The 22,498-nt window shown below is 39.4% G+C and overlaps 1 protein-coding gene across 1 annotated transcript in view; it reads right to left on the bottom strand.

Moving 5' to 3' along the window:
• Positions 1-22,498, bottom strand: part of LOC142345082 (myoferlin-like) — a 133,834-nt gene that overhangs the window by 72,413 nt on the left and 38,923 nt on the right. The window contains exons 9-12 of the mRNA XM_075397165.1: positions 2,400-2,513; positions 1,785-1,969; positions 1,170-1,272; positions 392-544 (exon numbers count right to left, since the gene is read on the bottom strand). Of these exons, the coding sequence (XP_075253280.1) occupies positions 392-544; positions 1,170-1,272; positions 1,785-1,969; positions 2,400-2,513 (555 nt within the window). The remainder of the gene's footprint in view (positions 1-391; positions 545-1,169; positions 1,273-1,784; positions 1,970-2,399; positions 2,514-22,498) is intronic.

Below are 22,498 nucleotides of genomic sequence, written 5' to 3' on the forward strand. Positions count from 1 at the left end.
TTTGGGTAAACATCGCAATATTATTAATATCCATATATCGTAATAAGACAATGATATGCGGATTATTGTTCAATTAATATAGAAATAATGAGCGTGGAAATTTTTGAGCTGATGTTCTTCTATCTGGGAATAGCTGTATCCTCTCCCTAAGAAAAAAACTTTGTGGAATCTTGTCGAGATCTGCAAGATCATGATTTGTTTGTCTGCATAATTAGCAAAGCAAATAACTTAAGCTGCTCGAAAAACTTCGCGGTAAGCTGAGTTTTTGAAATACCTGTCATGATAAATCTTGAAATATATGTCTTGACAGGATCTTGATAGAATACATAATCTGCCGATACACGATATTTTTCAAAATATTTCAAGTTCTTTTCACTGGATCCTAACTGACCTTGATTCCCAGCTTGAGTTCCTGATTCCACTCCGGGTGATTGCACTCGGTGACCACTTTGGTCTTGACCTTTTTGCCCGCAAAGTAGAATCCCAAGTAGGGGTCAACTAACTCCTTTCTCTCCTCATTTGATGACAGAATCTTCTTGATGCCCTGCAAAAAAGTGAACCCTATAATGTGAGGCTCATGATACATTCAAGACTTACCGCAACCTGTGATAAATTTCCTACGTAACAAAGTATACTGAAACCGGCTCAATTGTTATCGTAAGCTAGAAAAATAGAAATTGAATAATCACTGAGTTTCTTTTTAACATCCAACACTTAAATCAGTCAACATCAAAGTTTTGAGGATAATAGGACTCTAACTAACTAGTTCCAGACCCGCGGCTTCCCGTGTTTTCTGTTCCCAGGTGGAGATCCAGACCAAAATCACCCCTGATCAGACCGTTCAAAACAAAGTAACCTTTGATCAGACCGTCCTAGATAAATGAGACCTATGATCAGACAAGTTCCAGAACATTGTTCAGTATTTCGCGCACTACAGGCCACGAAATTCGAGCGCACAATGCGCAAGTATGCGCTCGAAGATGGCCTGATCAGAGGTCACTTCGGTCTGGCCAACTCGACTTTGCAACTCCAAGGAGAACGCTTAAAAATCTTCCCCGAATTTCTAAAAAAAGGTGCTCATTCGATCCAAAATAATGTCACGCATGAAAGCTACAAAAAAGCTCTATAACAGCTAAAGAAGAATTTTATAATAGCCGGATATTACAGACCTGGAACATTGACGTGTCCATCTGTGGGACATCTTCTGCCCTGTACACCTTGAGCCAGAAGGTAGCCGGCTGTAGTTGAACACCAGCTGGAGCCAGCAGATTCCTAAACAACACAAGACACAACCCAGTAACGGTGGATCCAAATCTTTACAGATACTTGCAAGATCATTCAAAATTTGCAAGATTTTTGAACGAAATGAATCTCGGGCAAACAAAATTATTAGACATGTAAGTGCCCTAGAAATTGATTTATAAACATGTTTTTAATTTAGACAGGTTTTTCAACTCAGTAGAAGTATTGACGGTATTCATAATCTTGCAAAATCTTAAGAAGAATAAGCAGAATTGCAAGAATTTTGCAATATTTGAATCCCCTTTTAGGAGGACCACATATCATTAAAAATTATTTTTTGTTGGAATTTACCTGGAGTGCAATAAATGCAAACAGCAAAAACCGAGTCTAATTATCCAGGTAATTCCATTACAAGAAAAAAAAATTGTTCAATACGCTAATTAAGGTTAATCGATATTGATGTCGTTGTCAAAATGATACCGAGGTCTGGAGCAAAGAAAATGTTGAGACGTTCTCCGACGGTTCAAGAGTGTATTCCTTACATTTCAATGTCGTCAGTGTCTGCGCTTTCCTTCTCTTTGGGGGGTTCGTCTCCCGCCCCGATGACGATGGCAGTGAACTTGACATATCCCTTACACCCACTCATTGGATCATCTGGGTCTGTCAGCAACAACCACTTCGACAGGTAAGCGTGCTGTGGCTGGTCGTACACGGAGCCAACATCAAGCTAAAGCAAAAACGCATAAAGGTTCGCTCTCTTACAACATCTGAAAAGAACGGAAAATTATACAAAAAAAACAATAAGTTTGCGTAAAAATTGAAAATCAAACACATAACAAAAAGGTGATGTAATTTGAGCCCAGAGAATAACATTAATACATAACTTGTTTATGGACTGGTCACTAGAAAAGCTTTTAGACAATTTTTATCTTGAGTTGAAATAAGGCTCTAGACGTTTATCAAAGAGATCATTGTCCCGTTCAATAGTTAAAAAACCTCCTTCAGTCGTCAAAATAAATTCCTTTTGATAACAACAGCCGATAAAATCAAAAATAAAATAATGAAATACACTGCTCAGTTTTAACTTTATATCATGGCCGTCTGAATAGCAACCATATTGTGCGTGAACTTTGGTTAGATTGAGTTATTAAGTATACCTTGTAGCTTCCAATGAGGGCATCTGCTCTGAGCACCCTCGCATTGAATACCTCCACCTCAACTGCCTGGCTGAACAACTCCTGGGGAGACATGTTCACATTGTAGAAGAACGTCTAAACACTATCAGTGTTAATAGAATCACTATTGTTACCACCTAAGTTGTCATCCAATTGAAGAAGAGTGTAAAAGTTGCATAAAGCACTGAAAAGCCTTCGGGTTTTGTCCATTATAGCCACTTTTTTTTCTATATACACGTACTGGCAAACTAAAGAAACAAATTGATTATGGTCGATCATATTATGCAAAAAATTAAGCATCATAATCAAGTAACGCGGCAATTTTGGCATATGGCGCTGACTTTTACCTATTATAATAAATAAATGTTTCAGATCTCATATAAATGATTACAGGGGATTTCTTGCGAAATAGCCAACCAACCAAAATTAGTTATTGTCACAGATCATTTACGAATTTTGAAAAGTGAGTAGTAAATAATAAGAGCGTTAAGAGCGGGGGGGGGGGGGGTATTCATGCGATACTAAACATGGGAATATAGGGAGTGATCATGAGTGGGAATTCCTAGGATCAAAAATATGTGATTTCAGGGGGTTATGGTGAGAGGGTAATCCTTGTGGTAATTAAACATGGGAATATGGGGGATGACATTAATTGGGTCTTTTATGATACTTAAACATGGGAATATAGGGGGTTTTTTAGGAGGGTATTTTTTTACGATACTTAAACATGTGAATATAGAGAGTGATCCCAAGTTGGCATTCCTGGGATCATAAACGTGTGCATATAGGGCCTTATGCTGAGTGGATAATAATACGATACTTAAACATGGAAATATAGGGGGTTTTTAAATGGGTATTTTTTACGATACTTAAACATGGGAATATAGGGGGTTATTTCAAGTGGGTATTTTTACGATAAATAAACATGGGAATAAAGGGGATTATCCTAAGCGGTCATAACAGTATAGGGGTGGAAAGATGGGGGGTGGGAGTTAAATGGGTCACCGTTGAAAACCTTAACAGTGGGAATAGGATTGGTTGAATTAAAATGCAATTTCTCAATATTTTTGTTTTCTATGTTTCTATCTCTTCCCTATACAACAAAAACTGAGTTAATAGGTTTCAAGTGTCATTTCTCAGAGGAGCGCCCAATGGCAACAATTGCAACGGTAGATTTGAAAAGTATTCACGAGTTATACCAGCAAGTGAAGAAAGAATATTCAGGGTATAGTGAAAGGTATCTGTATTTCTTAGCAACTTGTTTTTACTTAGATCCTGATCTTGATTTGGATATTGCACTGAAGTTAAGACCCTATGGTGGGCTCATTGGTATTGACAATTCTACACTTGACAAATACTTCAAAGCTTACAAAATTTTAAGGTTGCATGCTATTCTCCATGACGCTTCCGGTTTTGTCTTTGAACACAGCGAAAAAGGACCAGGTTATTCTTACGTATTGCCCTGTCCAGTCACAAATGAGTATGTCGGTCACGTCACAGGCATAGCTTTCTGTCTCTATGTGAAGACATTTAAGAAAAATTTGTTCAGTTTATTGGAATGTTGAAACTGCGACCAGTTGTTCTTGATATTGAAGGCTTTCGACAAAAGAAATCGGGTTTTATAATCAAAGAGCTTTCTGTGTGTTCTCATAATTACAGTGATACAGTTTCTTTCCTACCCCCAAGTTCATTCAATATACTTTCCTCAAGTGAACAAAAGTCTTACCAGTGGGTTTCAAAATTTCTTCATGGTTTGGCTTGGGAGAGCGGAGATTACCCCTATTGCTATTTGCAACAAATTATTCAAAGCATCAAACTTCGTTTTCCGTTTGCCGAATTTTATGCAAAAGGAACTGAAAAGGCGGACACTTTGAAGAAGTTATTCCAAAGAGACGTTATCAATTTGGAGACGTTGTTATGTCCAAAGGTTGAAAACCTAAAATTATATCGCGACATACCAATTTGTGAATTACATGCGGTAAGTTGTCCCAAACGACAACGAAGTAGACATTCTGCTAGTAAGAAGGCCAAATTGTTTTACCAGTGGCTGACTAATGAGTCGTCGTTTGGAAAAATCAACTCCATCTCTCCTTCAAGTGAATTTGTCTCCAAATTTGACAGTTTACAGTTACATAACGGCTGAAGAACAGCTAACCGTTACATTTGTTAAAGAAGAGAAAGTTGATACCCGTGGTCAAACTGTGCAAAGGAAGCAACAAGTTACCTGTACTGAAACAGAAATAGAGACACTGAAAAAATACCTTTCCCTCTTAGAATATTTCAAATTATACCATGTCTATTCAAGAGAAAGCGCGAAGACTGAAACTAATCCCTTTACCTATGCCCAAGCATGCAGTACCAGTTCAGATATCTCCAACAGATGAACGTCTTCCGGCTGAAATTAAGGAGAGCATCAGAGACTGCAACGTTGAGTCAGTTGTGTTCAGAGATAAAACTGACAATGTGAATGCAAACTATACTATTGCTTACAAAAAAACTGATGAAAACTCACAATTTGATTGTTATGAGTTTTTTATTCTCAAATAATTATGAATGAGCCTGAGTTTCAATTCATTGTTTAATTTAATAAACTGTTTCAAATGACCCAACCCGAGGACACCATTGACGCTGGAGGAGCTATAACTGACTTAGTTTTTGACGAAAATCACCAAGAAAGGCGATCTTGGCGGTTTTGTAACTCTAGAGTTCCAAGATCTGAGGTGGTTTATTTTACCCAAATTTTCATAATAATTTTTCTTATAGGTGTTTCTTTGGTCAAATTGGTGTTTTTTAAACTCGATTGTGAAGAATCAACATTCTGGTTTTCACTCCTTTCTTGCACAGTCGGATACGCTCTACCTAACCCGAAACTATGAATAAAATAATTTCAACTACCGATAGACTTTTTATGGCTGTTTGTGGCCCATCATGTTGTGGAAAAACTGAATTGATTTTCAAAATGTTACTTCAAAACACCTTCTCACCCAAGTTTGAATCAATATTTTATTTCTACCAGCATGAACAACCTAAATTTCAGTTCATTGAGAGAAAAATAAACATTCAGTTCATGAAGTTTTCCAGTTTTGAGCAAATATCATAACTAGATGATTGCCTTTTGGTATTTGACGATTCATGTGAAGAAATTTTTAATGATAAAGAATTTTCTAAATTAGCGACAGCTGGACGTCATAAGAAAATCAGTGTGATATACGTGAAACACAACTTATTTCAACAGAGCAAATGGTCCAGAACTATTGATCTTAATACAACACACATTATTATATTTAAATCGCCTCGTGATGTTCAACAAATTGGTTTAATTGGTCGACAACTCAACAACACACAATTTTTAAGAGAAAGTTATGAGTTAGCAACAAAGCAACCTTTTGGTCATTTATTAATTGATCTGGACCCAAAAACGTCAGACGCGTTACAATATTCCTCTAATATTGTGCCTCCAGGCCCCTCAATTTTTTACTTACCTCCAGCAAAAGCTGTTATTACAAATTTAACCGATGAAAGAGAAAGAAATATGTATGCTTCAGCAAATGCTACAAGTATCGGATATCAAGTTAAAAAAGTTAGTCAAGTCAGCAACTAAAAAGTTTATTTATTTTCTTTGCGAATGCTTCCTGAACGTAGTTAATGGTAACGTGCCTATCAACAAAAACTTGATAGAGACCGCAGAAAGCTCATTCAGAAAAATTTTATCTAAACAGATAAGTTTGAAGACGAAAAAGGAAATTTTTGCGAGAGAAATAGAACTAGTAAAAACGGTTAGCTTTGCTTGTTTTCTGTACCTGAAAAAACCATGATGCATGCAGAAGAAATTGTTCTGATTCCGAAGCGAATGTTCATGTCGAAACAACCATTAAAAAGCGAAATTCTCGACAACCCAGCCTATAGAAACAAAGCAGCTCAGTTAACACTCATGCAAAGAAATATGCCAAGTTCCGAGGACAGCGTGGAAAGAACAGATGGAGTAGTTCAAACCGAGCCAGTGTTAACAGAGCGGGAAAAACAAGTAGACGAGCCCGAAAAAATGGACTCGATTAGTGATGACAGCGAAATTGATCCAGTTGTCACAAAAAACCAGAAAGTGCCCCCACAAATTTTGAATCAATAATGGGGCTAGTGAAACTGAAAGAAAAATACAAAATCCAACGTGCAGAAATTTTGCTTGATCTTATCTTCCAATCGGAAGCAGTTACAGTTGGAGAGGAAAGCAAGTTACTATACATCAATCAAGAACCAACAAGTGTACAAGTCTCCAAGTTTTTGTATGATTTACAGCAGCCTACTAAAAAAATTGATCAATCAGAATACTCTAAAATTTTAGCTCTTCTCCCGGTTGAGCCTGAACTTGTTGCAAACACTTACGCCAAGCAAATTATACAAGCCTATGAAAGTGAACAAGAATTCTTCCCAACCCAACAAAGTCCACAATCAGGAAGCGGTAACCCAAAACGAGCCACAACAGGAAAAAAGGTCAAAATCAAAAAGACAAACAAAAAAGAGAGTCAACCGAAAAAATGGGATCCTTTCTTCTTCTGAGAGAAAAACCTTGGAGCAGCTTTATTCAAAAGGCCCTGCTTCTTTTGGTAGCCCAAAGCGACTTTATACACAAAGCAAAATGTCAATGGCTAAAGTGAGGTCATATTTAGAAGCAAAACCATCCTTCACAAAATACCGCTCAATTCGTTCAAGGTTTCCAAGACTGAAAGTCATTGTAAAGGACATTAATGAAATTTGGTCTCTGGATTTAGCTCATGTTGATAAACTTGCAAAGTACAATCGAGATGTGAAATACCTTTTGGTAGCAGTTGACTGTCTGTCACGATATCTAAGAGTAGAACCAATGAAAACTAAATATGCAACAGAAGCAGCCCAAGAATTCAAAAAAATGATTAAGTACAAACAACCAATAAAAGTATGGGTTGACGATGGTACAGAGTTTCTTGGAGCTTTCAAAAGCATGTGTGAGAAAAGAGGGATTCATTTATATAGCACCTTCAGTGAAAAAAAGTCTGCTTTTGCAGAAAGAAACATTCGCTCGCTGAAAAATATCATCTACAAATACCTTGAAGAAAAGTGGACATACTCTTATATTGATAAATTGGATCAGTTTGTGAACACAATTAATTCACGTGTTAACCGGGTCACTAAAGTTGCCCCAAATAAGGTTACAAAGAAAGATGTACCGAGGCTGGTCTCACTGAGTGCTCAAACAAGTATCCGTCAAAAACCCAAGTTTTATATCGGAGACTTTGTTAGAATTGTCAAAAAGGACAAAGCGTTCAGAAAGGGATACAAACAATCCTTTACTGACGAGGTATTTGAGATTACAGATATTCCGACGTTGTCACCGCCAACCTACTCTATTATTGACGCAAACAAAGAAAAAATAGAGGGTAAATTCTATCAACCAGAATTACAACTGGTTCGTGAACGCAGCGAATAAAATGGCTCGCAATCAATTTGAGGATGAGTTCACAGTACATGTTATATCATCTGCATCGATGCAAATATTCAAATCAAATACACTTGTTGGCGCCACTTCAAATCAGCTAGAAAAGCCATCAGACAGCAAGAAATAACTTTTGAAACTGAAAAAACTTAGAATTTGTCAAAACTCAAAAATGGTCAAAACTGAAAAATTTTACAAGTTGGGACCGAAAATCTGTACACCCCCCCCCCCGATTTTGGGTAGGCAAAACCCGAGCAACCCGAGGTTATGGCAGACGGTTAGGGTTACCTCTAAGCTATTCATGGACCCAACGAACATTATTGCATCATACCCACAAGTGTGGCTATTAGCACTTAAATGGTGCAAAATTGGCATTTTTTGATATTTTGTCATTTATTGCTAAATTTCTTAAGTTGTTTATTTTATGATACTTTAGATGATCATTAAAGGTCAAATACCGTGCATTCGAGGCATTTAGAGCTACTTAATAACCATCCGTGCTTATGTCAACAAAAGTAAATATTGCAGTAATTTGACATTTACTATGTAAACAATGACATAAATCATTTTCTTGATTAACCAATCAGAAACAAGTTATGATGATGTTATAAATGATAAATATTTGATTATTTACTTTAACCCAATTGTTTGAATAGTGAAACCGTATTGTATTTAGAACCATTAGAAACTGTTACCAAGAGCAGTTGGCTCTCAGATACACTAAAATTTGATTCTTTAACAACTTTAGTCTTTCTTGTTAAGTTTTGCTAGATCTTAAGATCTTGCGGGTTATAAGTTAGTTGAGCTTACTTAACGAGAAGTTTGCAACAATACTAGCTACTGGTTGAAGCCTTACAAACTTCAGCACCAGATTGAACATAGATTGTCACTAAGGATTTTCTTAACTTCAATCAACAAAATTAAAGTTACAGTCCTTTAATACGTCCGAGCGACTAATTATTTCTGTGAGATCGTTAGTCAATCGAACCCAGTGAAGAACCAGGCCAGCGTAAAACTCGAGAACCAGGCTGTGATATATCGGTTCCGCTGAGATTCTTGAGCAGCCGCAACATTTGGTCCGCCGACCCGGACAACATCAACAGCAGTGACACGAACAGAAAGGAATCTTCGATTCAACCTGGTGGACCAAAACAAAATCAGCAACGATGGCCAGCAAAAGTCCCAACAGACACTGGAAGACAGCTGATTGGAAGGCGAATGGTCAACTCAAGACGTTAGAGAAAGAGCAAGCTGACCTACTCAAGTCCTTCTCCAGACACCTCAACGAGCTAGAAGGCTACCTAACACAAAACAAAACAATGACAGCCGAAAGTGCTTATCGATGTTTCTTCGAGACGAACGACAACTTGGAAGACAACCGACAACAGCAAAGGTTACTTTTAAAACCAAAGTATTTTGAAAGCTTTGATAATGACACCAAGCGTATGTTAGAAGAAAAGAGAAAGGTTTTGCGATGGGTAGTTGACAAAATACCAGATCTCCAAGATATTGAAGATTTTCGCGCAGTAGTTGTCGACTACCGGAAAGACACATTGCGATTGTACCAATTATGGGAAGATTCTGATCAAATCGAGGACGAAAGGTTAGAACTCGAAAAGAAATTGAAAGCAGAAAATTTAAGCGACTCCGAAAGACAGATACTGTGTGATCAGGTGGAACGGTTAAAAGAAAAGTTAGATGAAATTTGCGCAAAAGCTTTTCCAATGATGAAGACCGAACACTGTCACCAAGGGTTGGCGAATTTCAGTAATCTTAGGAGTCACTATGAAGACTTGCTGAAACAGTATAGGTTCAGTAAGGATTGTGGAAATCAAACATCTTTAGTGTCCACTACATCGGCTGGTGACAAAGACCCAAACGACGAAACTGTAATTGATACAGAAAATGGAGCCATAGAAAACGCTAAGGAGAACGCCGAGGTCCCTTCCAAGCATTCTGCTACACATGGAAGCAGAAAACAACCCAGTATCGCCAACTCGCGATCATCGAGAAGGCGACAGATCGAAGAAATGGAGCTCGAAAACCTGAGAGCAAAGAAAGAAACAGAACAACGACTGAGAGAGCGTCAGTTGGAGTTACAGCAGGAGCGTGAAGAAATAGAACTTCGTCGCCAGCAAGAAGAGTTACGTTTACAACAACAACAGCAACAACAAAAACAACGAGAACAAGAGTTACGCTTACAACAGCAACAACAAGAACAGGAGTTACGTCTAAAGATGCAACAGCAAGAAGACGAACTGCGTTTTCGACAGCATGAGCGAGCTCTGGAAAACGAAAGAAGGAAAGCAGAGGAAGAAGAAGAACAAAGACGTATGAAACTTGAGCTCACCAAAGGAAGCTCACGAGCGTCTGGATCAGTGGCAGATGAGATAGAAAGTGTCGCATCAAAACGAAATCAAGAAAGAATAGAGAGGTGGGCAGAAGCAGGGGCTCAACAGTCTGTCCCTCAACGACCCCCATCTCCAAATGTTGTTATCGACCCTCCAACGAATGTCACTAAGGACAGAGCTGACAAACGTTTCAGCAACTACCCGAAAGTTACCCCACTGTTCCAACCGGGCGAAGGCCTTTTCTCAACGCAACTGACTGAACCGAGCATTCTCAAGAAACCAGAAGTCCGTAAACCAATTAGAGTAACGGACCCTCCAGCACCGCCGTTGACAAGGACGACGTTTCAACAGCAGCGAACGTCAGCAGTTCAAGACAGAAACAGGAGTCAGAGTCCAAATAACAACTTTCGGAACAGGTCTGCCGAGAGCAGAATCAAGAGCACAATGAATCACACCACTCCCCAAGTAATTTACCAACCAGTACCAAGCAGTGGTGCCAATGGCTTGCCAAAACTAAAACTGACTGAGTTTTCAGGAGATCCTCTGGAGTGGCCAGAGTGGTCAGGTCTTTTTGATGTTGTTGTTCATCAAAAGCCAATCAGCGATACAGAAAAGATGCAATACCTCAAGACCAGTCTCACGGGTCAAGCAAGGGCAGCAATATCGGGAATGGGATTCAGCTCACAATCATACTATCACGCTTGGGATATACTCTGTGAGAAGTACGGCAGATCAGATTTCATAGTCAACGCGCAATTCAAGAAAATATATACTCATCCTCCAGTTCGGCATGACGATTCTACGAGCATTGTCAAATTCTCAAATGTGGTTACAAATGTGGTGAACACCTTGACTCAACTTGGATACACATCAGATCTAGAAGCAGAAGCAGGGCTTAGTTCAACAACCAGAAAACTTTCTCCGCAACTGAGAGAACAGTGGTTACAGTACATGCAAGATCGTCGACTACTGAGAGGTAACCTGATTATTTTCAAGGAGTGGCTTGCCTCCAAAGCTGCAATTCATGAGAACTTGTTAGCACAGACAAACTCGTCGTTTGACAGAAATAAATTTCAAAGCCGTGATAAACCGAAGACGAGTACCTTTGCTTCAAACGCTGAAGAGTCAAGCAAACCCAAGAATTTCGAATGTCCCTTCAAAGACGGGCAACATCCTATTTGGACGTGTGAAAAGTTTAAATCACTGAAAGTAAATGAACGACGAGAGCATGTCCAGAAGTTCCGACTGTGTTTCAATTGTTTGAAACCAGGTCACATGTCAAAGGACTGCAGAAGCAGGACCTGCAGTGTACCCAGCTGTGGAAGGCGGCACAACAGGCTTTTGCACAGCGAACTAACGAAGAAGGAGACTACAAAGAATGTCTCAGATGCTACAACGGCAGTAGCAACTAACATCACCCAAGGAGGACTTCCAGTGGTACGAATCAAGCTGACCAACAGAGACTTAAGCCTAAATGTACTAGCAATGTGTGATTCGGGATCCTCAATCTCATTTGTAGACAAATCAGTGGTGTCAAAACTCCATCTCCAAGGCCGAAAAGCATCTCTATCAGTAGCAGGGATCCATGGATCACAGGATGTAAAGACTGAAATAGTGCCGATAGCTGTTTCAGCACATGAGAAGTCTCGACCATTGACGACAGTGCAGTTCTACGTACACGAAAAACTGAAATTGGGGGACCAGATTGTGGAGCTGCAAGAATTGAAAGACCGTTACCCACATCTGAGGAATTTGCCAGATCAGAGCTACAATCTAAACGACGTTCAAGTGATTCTTGGACAAGATTGCTACGACATTCATCACCCTTTTGAATTCAAGAAGTCAGAAGACAAAGCTGCACCATGGGCAGTGAAATCAAAGATTGGTTGGGCTTTAAGTGGACCCCTACCAGCGAAGCAAGCAGCAACTCTTGCGACCACAGCAACATCAATTGCAGACGATAAATTAGCGAACCAGTTGAGTAAGTGGCGGGATATCGAGTCCTACGCTTCAAACTGCGATGTCACTGGACATTCGAAAGAAGAACAACGAGCAATCAAGACGTTGGAACAAACAACCCGTTTCAACGGTGAAAGATAAGAAGTTGGACTTCTGTGGCGAGAGGACGAAGTGAAGTTACCAAACAACTTCTACTCTGCAATGGGGCAACTCAAGTCCTTAGAACGACGCCTGCAGAAAGACGAGGCGCTAAAGAAGCGCTACCAAGAAACCATCGACACAGATGTCAACGCTGGATACGTTAGGAAAGTAGATCAAGCTGAACTGAATGAAACCAAAGACAAACTGCAATGGTATTTACCACATCATCCCGTCATAAACCCGCACAAACCCGAAAAAGTCAGAAGAGTGTGCAACGCAGCAGCAAAGTATCAAGGTGTAGCCCTAAACGACAAACTTCTACCTGGGCCAGACCTGCTGCAGAGTTTGATCGGAATTATATTTCGCTTCCGAGAACACCAAATAGCCTTATCAGCCGACATAGAAGCGATGTTTCTTCAAGTAGCTGTCCCAAAAGATGACAGCCGATGTTTACGATTCCTCTGGAGAGAAGATCCAGAGCTGAGAATAGAAGTCTACAAGTACACACGACACGTTTTTGGGGCGAAAAGCTCGCCGACTTGTGCAAATTACGCCTTGCACCAAGTGGCGAAAGATAATGCAGTCAACGACGAAAATCTTGTCAGAGCTGTCCAGCGAAACTTCTATATGGACGACTTCCTAAAGTCAGTCAGAACCCCTCAAGAAGCAATCGAAATCTACCAGAAAGTCAGAGACATCCTCATCAAAGGTGGATTCAAGTTGACGAAATGGATAGCAAGTGACGAAGAAGTCAAGTCACACATTCCAGAGACAGACAGATCAACGAAAGTTGTGAAAACTTTCGAAGCAGAACCACAATCGTCTTCAATCCTAGGACTCAACTGGAATGTGGACACAGATAGTCTCATAGTCTGTCGTGGAACTGAGCAAGAAGTTCCAGCAAAAATAACTCAGAGAATTGTCCTATCCTTTGTCTCAGCAGTGTTCGACCCACTTGGGATATGTTCACCCTTTACAATACGAATGCGATTTCTACTCAAAAGCATTTGGGCAGCAATGGGACAAGCATGGGACAAAGAGTTGTCAGCAGAACACTCAAAACTGTTCAGTGATTGGTGCTCTGAGTTGAGAGAAATAAGGACGATGTCGATAAATCGAATTTATTTTGAAAATGGTTGCACAAACCTGAGACTTCACATCTTTACAGATGCATCAGAGGAAGCAATGTGCATTGTGGCATATCTGCAAGATGAAGCAACGCTAAAACTGACATATGTAATAGGGAAATGCCGTGTGGCACCCATCAGACATATGACGGTACCGAAATTAGAACTTCAAGCCGCAGTCTACGGAGTTCGTCTCAGAAATCAGATACTCAATGAACATGATGTCAAAATTGACAAAATCTATCATTGGACCGACTCATCAACAGTGCTACAGTGGTTACAGGCAGCGCACAAGAAACAACAAGTATTCGTTGCAAACAGAGCAGCTGAAATACTGGAACACTCATCGATGGATCAATGGAGACACGTCAAAGGTGTTGAAAACCCTGCCGACATCGGAACCCGAGGAATGTCCATCGAAGGCCTCAAGGAGTCCGCATGGCTAAACGGGCCGGCATGGCTTCAGGCAGATGAAGAAAAGTGGCCAAAGCCGTGGTGCCAAGTGAATGAACTCGAACCTGAGCAAGTTACGAGTACTGTAGCAACAGAAACAAAACTAGAACAACTATTTGACTGGAGACGATACAGTTCCTTCAATCGAATTAGAAATTTCATTGCCTACTGCATGAGGTTCAGGACGAAACAGAAGGGTCCCCTCAAAGCAGACGAAATTCATCAAGCAGAGCAAATACTGTTTCGATTTGTTCAAAACGAGAGCTTTCCGAATGTTTCGAAGTCTATAGCAAACAGCAAAGAAATCTCCAAAACATTAAACATTGCCAAATTGTCACCCTTCATAGAGGAAGATGGAACAATCAGAGTGAAAGGCCGACTGAAGCATTCAAACCTTGATTACAATGCAAAACACCCAATATTGTTAACAGCAAAACATCCAGTTGTACAACTTCTGTTGGAGAAAGCACATCGAGACAACCTACATGAGGGCACAGAATATGTGAGAAACATGCTCCAACAAGAATACTGGATCATCGGGCTGAGAAATGCATTAAGAAAAATCAAGTCAAGATGCATCAAATGCAGACACAGAAACGCCAATCCAATTCACCCACCGATGGCGGATCTACCACGAGAACGACTTGATGAACATGTGTTCCCATTCACCCATACCGGAGTTGACTACTTCGGACCCTTTGAAGTCAAGTTCCTACGACGTACCTTGAAGAGATGGTGCTGCCTCTTCACTTGCCTGACAACGAGAGCAGTACACATCGAAGTTGCTCAGTCATTGGACACCGAGTCATGTCTAGCTGCGGTGACAAGATTCATTGCAAGACGTGGCTACCCGAATACCATCATCAGTGACAACGGAACAAACTTTGTGGGAGCAGCGAATGAGCTGAAAGCATTCATGAACGAGTGGGATAAAGCTAAGATTGAGAGTGACTTAGCACAGAAAAAGATTGTTTGGAAATTCAACCCCCCCGGAGCTCCTCACTTTGGTGGAATCTGGGAAAGACTAGTTCAAAGTTGCAAGAAGGTCATGATTGCAATCTTGGACAACAGAAGCCTCACCGACGAGGTATTCAGCACAACAATGTGTCTTGTGGAGCAGACTCTCAACGCAAGACCCCTGACGGCAGTAAGTGACGACCCTGAAGATTTGACAGCACTCACACCTAATCATTTCTTGCTAGGACGAGAGAACGCGAGTGCACCATTCATGCCATCCAGTGAGCGCTACCACGACCTGAGAAGATCATTCAAAACGGCTCAAGCATATGCCGACATGATCTGGAAAAGATGGACTCGCGAATATCTTCCACAATGGAACCAGAGGTCGAAGTGGTCAAAAGAACATGTGCGAAACCTGAAAGAAGGCGAGTTAGTGTGGCTAGTAGATGACTCTGTGAAACGCTATGAATACAAACTTGGACGAATCATTGAGATTTTCACTGGCAACGACGGAGTTGTGAGATCAGCGAGAGTCAAAATGGCACATGGAGAGCTAAACCGGCCAGTCGTGAAGTTAGCGCCAGTATTCTACGATGGTGTTTCCGAGATCGAAAACAGGGCCGGCGATGTTGGCGCCACTTCAAATCAGCTAGAAAAGCCATCAGACGGCAAGAAATAACTTTTGAAACTGAAAAAACTTAGAATTTGTCAAAACTCAAAAATGGTCAAAACTGAAAAATTTTACAAGTTGGGACCGAAAATCTGTACACCCCCCCGATTTTGGGAAGGCAAAACTCGAGCAACCCGAGGTTATGGCAGACGGTTAGGGTTACCTCCAAGCTATTCATGGACCCAACGAACATTATTGCATCATACCCACAAGTGTGGCTATTAGCACTTAAATGGTGCAAAATTGGCATTTTTTGATATTTTGTCATTTATTGCTAAATTTCTTAAGTTGTTTATTTTATGATACTTTAGATGATCATTAAAGGTCAAATACCGTGCATTCGAGGCATTTAGAGCTACGTAATAACCATCCGTGCTTATGTCAACAAAAGTAAATATTGCAGTAATTTGACATTTACTATGTAAACAATGACATAAATCATTTTCTTGATTAACCAATCAGAAACAAGTTATGATGATGTTATAAATGATAAATATTTGATTATTTACTTTAACCCAATTGTTTGAATAGTGAAACCGTATTGTATTTAGAACCATTAGAAACTGTTACCAAGAGCAGTTGGCTCTCAGATAGACTAAAATTTGATTCTTTAACAACTTTAGTCTTTCTTGTTAAGTTTTGCTAGATCTTAAGATCTTGCGGGTTATAAGTTAGTTGAGCTTACTTAACAAGAAGTTTGCAACAATACTAGCTACTGGTTGAAGCCTTACAAACTTCAGCACCAGATTGAACATAGATTGTCACTAAGGATTTTCTTAACTTCAATCAACAAAATTAAAGTTACAGTCCTTTAATACGTCCGAGCGACTAATTATTTCTGTGAGATCGTTAGTCAATCGAACCCAGTGAAGAACCAGGCCGGCGTAAAACTCGAGAACCAGGCTGTGATATATCGGTTCCGCTGAGATTCTTGAGCAGCCGCAACAACACTGGCGTCATTTCGAAATTTTTTTATTGATGAAATTCAACTTTCTGGCGACTGGAGGGTAGCGTTAAGTGAAATTATCTTTCCAACGAAAATTGAAAACGTTGTTGAGGGGGATTTTATTGCTTTCAGCTTGAAAGAATATGAAGAAGCTACGAAAAGGGCCGCAGATGCCAATGTTATCTCACGACCATACAATGGATCAAAATTGGGCTTTATTCCAGGGACATTTGAAACAGTAAATCAGCTTCTAGCATTAATAAAGCGTACAGCCGGACTGCCTCACTTTTCCTTCAGAGAAATAAAAAATTCTGGAAAATACGAAATTTTGTTTGGAAAACGTGAAGGGATTACGTTTCTAAGCAAGGAAATTCCAAGTATCCTTGGTTTTGAGGGAGTTCCTGATGGCAATGGTATCCATATTGGCTATAAAATGAACACGACTGCAGATAAACTAATGAAAAGTGACGACACAAAAGCTTTTTATGGAGAGCTACCAGCGGATCTGTTGGCTGGTAAACACTTGATATTTGTATATGCTAACATTATTGAATATCAGTACGTGGGTGATGCCAAAGCGCCTCTTTTACGAGTCATTGATTCAAAACAGCGTCTAAAAAACGGTAGTGTGTGCGAAGTTGAACCAACACATCGAATAGTTTTTTCGAACTTGGATTACGAAAAGCTACTGACAAACACAATTCAATCCATTTCTATTGAGCTGCGAACAGAAACAGGTGACTTAGTTCCCTTCTCGGGAACAGGAAAAGTTCTCTTGACGTTACAATTCAAAAAGTTTTCAAGTTAAAATGGATTCATACTACGCAAATCAAGCAACAACTTCTTTGCCGCATTTTTCTGGATACTATCGACAAAGAGGTAGTGGCTTCGGAGCTTTGGCTGCGGGTATTGCCCGTGTTGCTCTACCCTTAGCACGTCGATTCATTCTACCGACTGCCAAACGAATTGGAAAGGAACTGTTGAAACAGAGCGTTCCGGAGCTACTAGACGTAGTAAGCAGTAAAAAATCTCCAAAGCAAGCGTTCAAGAACACCATTTCTAATACAGTAAAAAAACAGACCGGCGGATCACGGAAAAGAACACTACGACAACGTAGACTAAGAAGTCGGTCAAAGAGCTCATCCAAAAAGTCAGCAGCAGTAACCAAACGGAAAAACATCATTTCCACTCGGAGGCCCCTGAAAAGAAGTCGGTCAGATTTTTTCGCCAAAGTTAACGATGATCGCTAATTTGTTGCCAACAGAAGCAACTCACAGTTCTCTGGATTTATTTGAAAAGCCAGCTCTCTTAGTAACGTTTGATGGAAGTTTCTGCCAAAAATTGGGGCCTGTCTACAGTCCAAATGGACCTATGTTAGAGTTTGAAGTCTCTGGTGATCGAAACAATTTTATAGATTTACAAAAAATTTTTCTCGAAATCAAATGTAAAATTGTTCAGTCGTCTGGAGCTGATTTGAAATATGATGCAGGAGCTCCTACTGACAAAGCAAAAACGGATGCTCCATACTTTTGCAACAATGTGTTACATTCATTATTTTCTGATTGTACGGTATCTGCTAATGGACTAAAAATATCAAATGCCAACGGGAACTATGCGCATAAAAGTTTTATCGAGACCGAATTTTCACACAACAAAGACGCAAAAAACACATGGCTAGCATGTCAAGGCTACTCATTTGAAGAGAACCCGGCTACGTTAGCGACAACAGAAATTGACAGGAGAAAAGAATTAGTTAAAAAATCAGCCGAATGCGCTTTTTATGGAAAAGTTGCCGTTGACTTCTTCACCTGTGATCGACATCTGCTTAGCGGTGTTACGCTTCGCATTGCTTTCAGACGCTCTATTGATGACTTCGTCATCATGTCCGATGACCCTGCAAAACACTACAAAGTAGAAATTTTAGAAGCCAATTTGTATGTCCGCAAGATGACGCTAAATGATGACGTTATGTCAGCCATTGAAAAAACCTTGTTAAGCAGTCCTGCATCTTATCCCTACTTCGAAACCATAACAAAAACGTTTTTGGCTTCAGCTGGTCTCCATAGTTGGAAGCAAGAGGATATTTTCTCGCGGGAACCAATTCGCAGACTTGCAATTTGTTTAAACACTAACGAAGCTTTCTTAGGCAATAACAGGCTCAACCCGTTTCATTATCGGAAATTTGGCCTCGAACAAATATATATTTATCGCAACGGACTGCCTGTTGCGGATAGTCCAATATCAACAGATGACGATAAACGTCGCTATTTTAACACAATATCCGACTTGGCTTATATTGACAACGGTCATGGAATTAAACTGAGCGAGTATCCCAGCCATTTCCTTATGGTTTTTGACCTTACCAGCACGCAACAGGCTTCCCATGATTTCATTCACCCGGAGCTGACAAACAGTTCAATAACCGTGGAACTGAAGTTCTCAGCGGCTCTTCCAAACAATATTGAAATTTTTATAATTGGCGAAAAAACAAGTACAATTTACGTTGACAGTGCACGACGTGTGTCGAAAAACCATATATTGACAAATTAATGAACGAAGACGAAGTAAATGATTTAATACAGCGCTGCAAGCTACTGAAGCACAAATTTCTGGGTGTCTTTGCAGCAAATAATTTCCCTAAAATTTTGCAACCAAATTCATTTATAATAGTCAATGCATCAACGTCTGACAATGCTGGAACACATTGGCTCCTATTATGCGTCAAAAACAAGAATTTGATTTTTGCCGACCCTCTGGGGCAACCAATTGTGTTCTATAAGAATGTATATCGAAGACTGGTTTCTACCCAAGGAGATGTTCAGCTATGTCAAGTTCCAGAAAACCAGCCAATACAAAGTCGAGACTCAAAACTATGTGGACTTTTTTGTATTTATATTGCTCATCTTATTTTCATTTTTCAGCCCATTGTTAAATGTAGTGATAATGATTTGATACGGTTTGCTCTCCATATGATGATGACCTAACACTACTAATGTTTGAATGAAATTCAATTTTTTCAAAATTTAATTTTTTCTTCATACACAAAACGAATGAACAACAAATCAGTATCAATATTCAAATTTCCATAACCACTCACAAAAATATCCATAATCCGACAAAAAGCACCAGAATGAGTACCAGTTAAAATTGATTCAAATCTACGCAAAGTTTCACTACTGAAATTATCTGTTTGAGTTTGCTTTCCCGGCAAAATCATGTTGTGTACTGACTTCTGCGCCACCGTTGTTTTCACTGACTTCACAGTATTTCCATTATTTTTGTTTGAGTTTCCAGCAGTTTTCGTTTGTAGCTGTTGTGATAAAGTAACAATTGCTGGTAAACGCTTCCGCACTGTTGCTGCAGGCTCAGGTTTTTCTTCGTTCTTAATGTTGAAATCAACCGCTAACTTCAATTTAAAAAAGACATCGCCTTTTGTCTCCAAATCCACTGCTGATGAAAACAAGTATCGAAAAGTTGTGAAAAGACAAGATACGGGGAAAGCCTTGTTTCGTTTGAAAATGTCATTGTAAGTTGTTGCTGCTTCTGATGTATCTATCAGAACATGAAAATGGTTAGTAGATGTCGTTGTTGTCAACTGACAAAAATCTGAATCGAAATGGGAACACACTGCAAAATTTTTCACGCTTGACCAGTTAATTTTTTCATTAGTGACTAAAAATTTAAACTGTTTCTGAAACTGTTTGAAGTAACTAGGTGAACGCTCAAACATTGCCTCAACCATGACTTTTATGTTGCGCTAAATTTCGTTTTCTTAGCAGGAGAAGGTCCGTCAGTCTTCGATTTTGATTCAGCTTCTTGTGAACTGAGTGGAAAAGTTTCCCTAATTTTTGGCGCTTTTTTAATAAGTTTATCAAATTCTTCGGTAGTTAGTGACAGCCGTTGTTGAAATTCGTAATCGTCGTCAACTTTCTTGAATAGTTTCAGAAACACATACGTTCCAGTCTTCTCATAAGTTTTGAGGGTGGCCCTGATTAGACGTTTTTCCGTCTTTGAAATATCATAATAACTATCCCCAAACTCAGAATCTTTTGTGGCAGAAAACGGCATATTTCAACTTAGTCTTTGGTTATACTGATAACAGGTTCTTTTGAAATGCGATATAAAATTTAACAGACCACCTCGAAGAAACACTCACACCAAAGTGGCGCGGCAAGCTTGGATTAAACAAGTGTCGTCTCTGTCTTTAATTGCAAACAGGTTTAAATGTGTGAAAATGCAGACTCAAGTACGCCAGCGGCGTACTTGAGTCTGTTAATTCATTTTAACTTGGAAACCTTTCTGTAAAACACATGTCTGTTCAATTATTAACACGTGCGTGGTCCATGGAATTTTATTGCAAAGAGAGTTCAAAGATCAAATTGATAAGAAGACATAAAACACGTGTCAGAAAATGTGGGCAAAAGGAACACTGAACATGTAGAAAACTACTATTCTATAACGCACGTGTTTGTTTATATATTAACACGTGCAGTAAAACATGTTGGGTCCATGAAACATTATTACAATTAAGGTCAGAGATCAAATTGATAGGAATATATATACACACTAGGAAAAGTGGGCAATAAAAGGAAAACTTAATGTAGAAAAGTTGTGTGCATAAAACAGCTTAAACCTAAACATGGGACATATAAATATATGTCGTTAAACATTGGTCTGGTGCACTGATAACAGCTAGCTTCAATAAATTTGTCTTCCTGTGGGTAATATGCAGGGGATCAAAATCGTAGTTAGTGGATTGAAAACAATTGTGACCTAAGGGAGTGCCTGAACCATAAAATCGAATTAGTTTTACAACTACAACTACGACTATTTTCCTCTGAAGCATTAGTTGCTCTCTATCTTTCAATCTCTTTCTTTATCTGATCTCGATTGCTTGCTTGAACAATTTTTGAAATTTTAAAATTTCAGAATGTCTTTTTATTTGCTCTCTGATTCTGAAGAGTCCTGGCAAAAGACTTTAGTATATCAGACTATGTACGAAAATTATGTTGTTTTTATTCAACAGTATAAAGACTTTTCTGAGAAAAATTGGATTACTTCAGACCGCTTCATTATACCAAAACCAATTATCGATTTTGTTGCCACTTTGCCGGGAAAAAACTTACCTGCCCATGGAAGTATTATAACTTCTGGTGGTCTAGTGCCTCCACAACAACTGCAATCGTGTGAGCCGCAAGACATTGCAACATTACCCGATGAGACAAAGCAACTTCTCTTCAAGTATGATTGCGATTGTGTGCCACTATTCGAAAACCAACTTGGAGCTCAAGATGCTCGTGACAATTTAGCCAGTCTTTGGGGCATTCAATTATCGCCTACATCACCATCAAGTTCTTCAGGGCAAAGCTTACCGACAACTCCGCTGAGTGACCCTAGCGCTACAACAACGCCTCAGAGCTCAAGCCCGTCATTTTTCGCAGCACTCAGTAGAGATCAAGTTCCTTGGATATTTGGAATTGGAACGACAAGCCAAGAAACACCCGATACTACAATGCTTTCAGAAGCAAACTTTGAATCACCAAAAACACCAGTTCCAGAGAGCGATGGAGAAGATAAGACTATCACTCCAAACAATTTGGAGACGCCAAAAGTATGCAGAGCACCTAAAAAAAGAAAGTCGGATTTTAATCTCTCGGTGCTTTTTGAAGACTAAACTTTTTATCAGCATCACTTTCTCTGCTTAATTTTAGAGCTTCCCATAATTTATTTCTTTTGTGTAATTATATGTAAGCGTTTATTTGGTGTTTATACATGAAAAATTTGCAAAGATTTCAGTTTTTCTCAAATTGAACATGTTTGAACTTGTTCTCTGTCTTTTGAATTATCCCATAAGCAGGAACCTAGAATTTTAGCCAATGGAAATCACGTTTAAAAATCAAGTATCAACTTTTGTTTAATTATACTCCTTCATAGAGTGCTTTGAAATGGATTTTACAAAGTTATTCAACTTAAAACAGTAAGAGTTAGTTGCTTCAGCATATTACAT

This window comes from Convolutriloba macropyga, chromosome 8, assembly GCF_964194025.1.
Source record: "Convolutriloba macropyga chromosome 8, txConMacr16.3, whole genome shotgun sequence".
Lineage (NCBI taxonomy): Eukaryota > Metazoa > Xenacoelomorpha > Acoela > Convolutidae > Convolutriloba > Convolutriloba macropyga.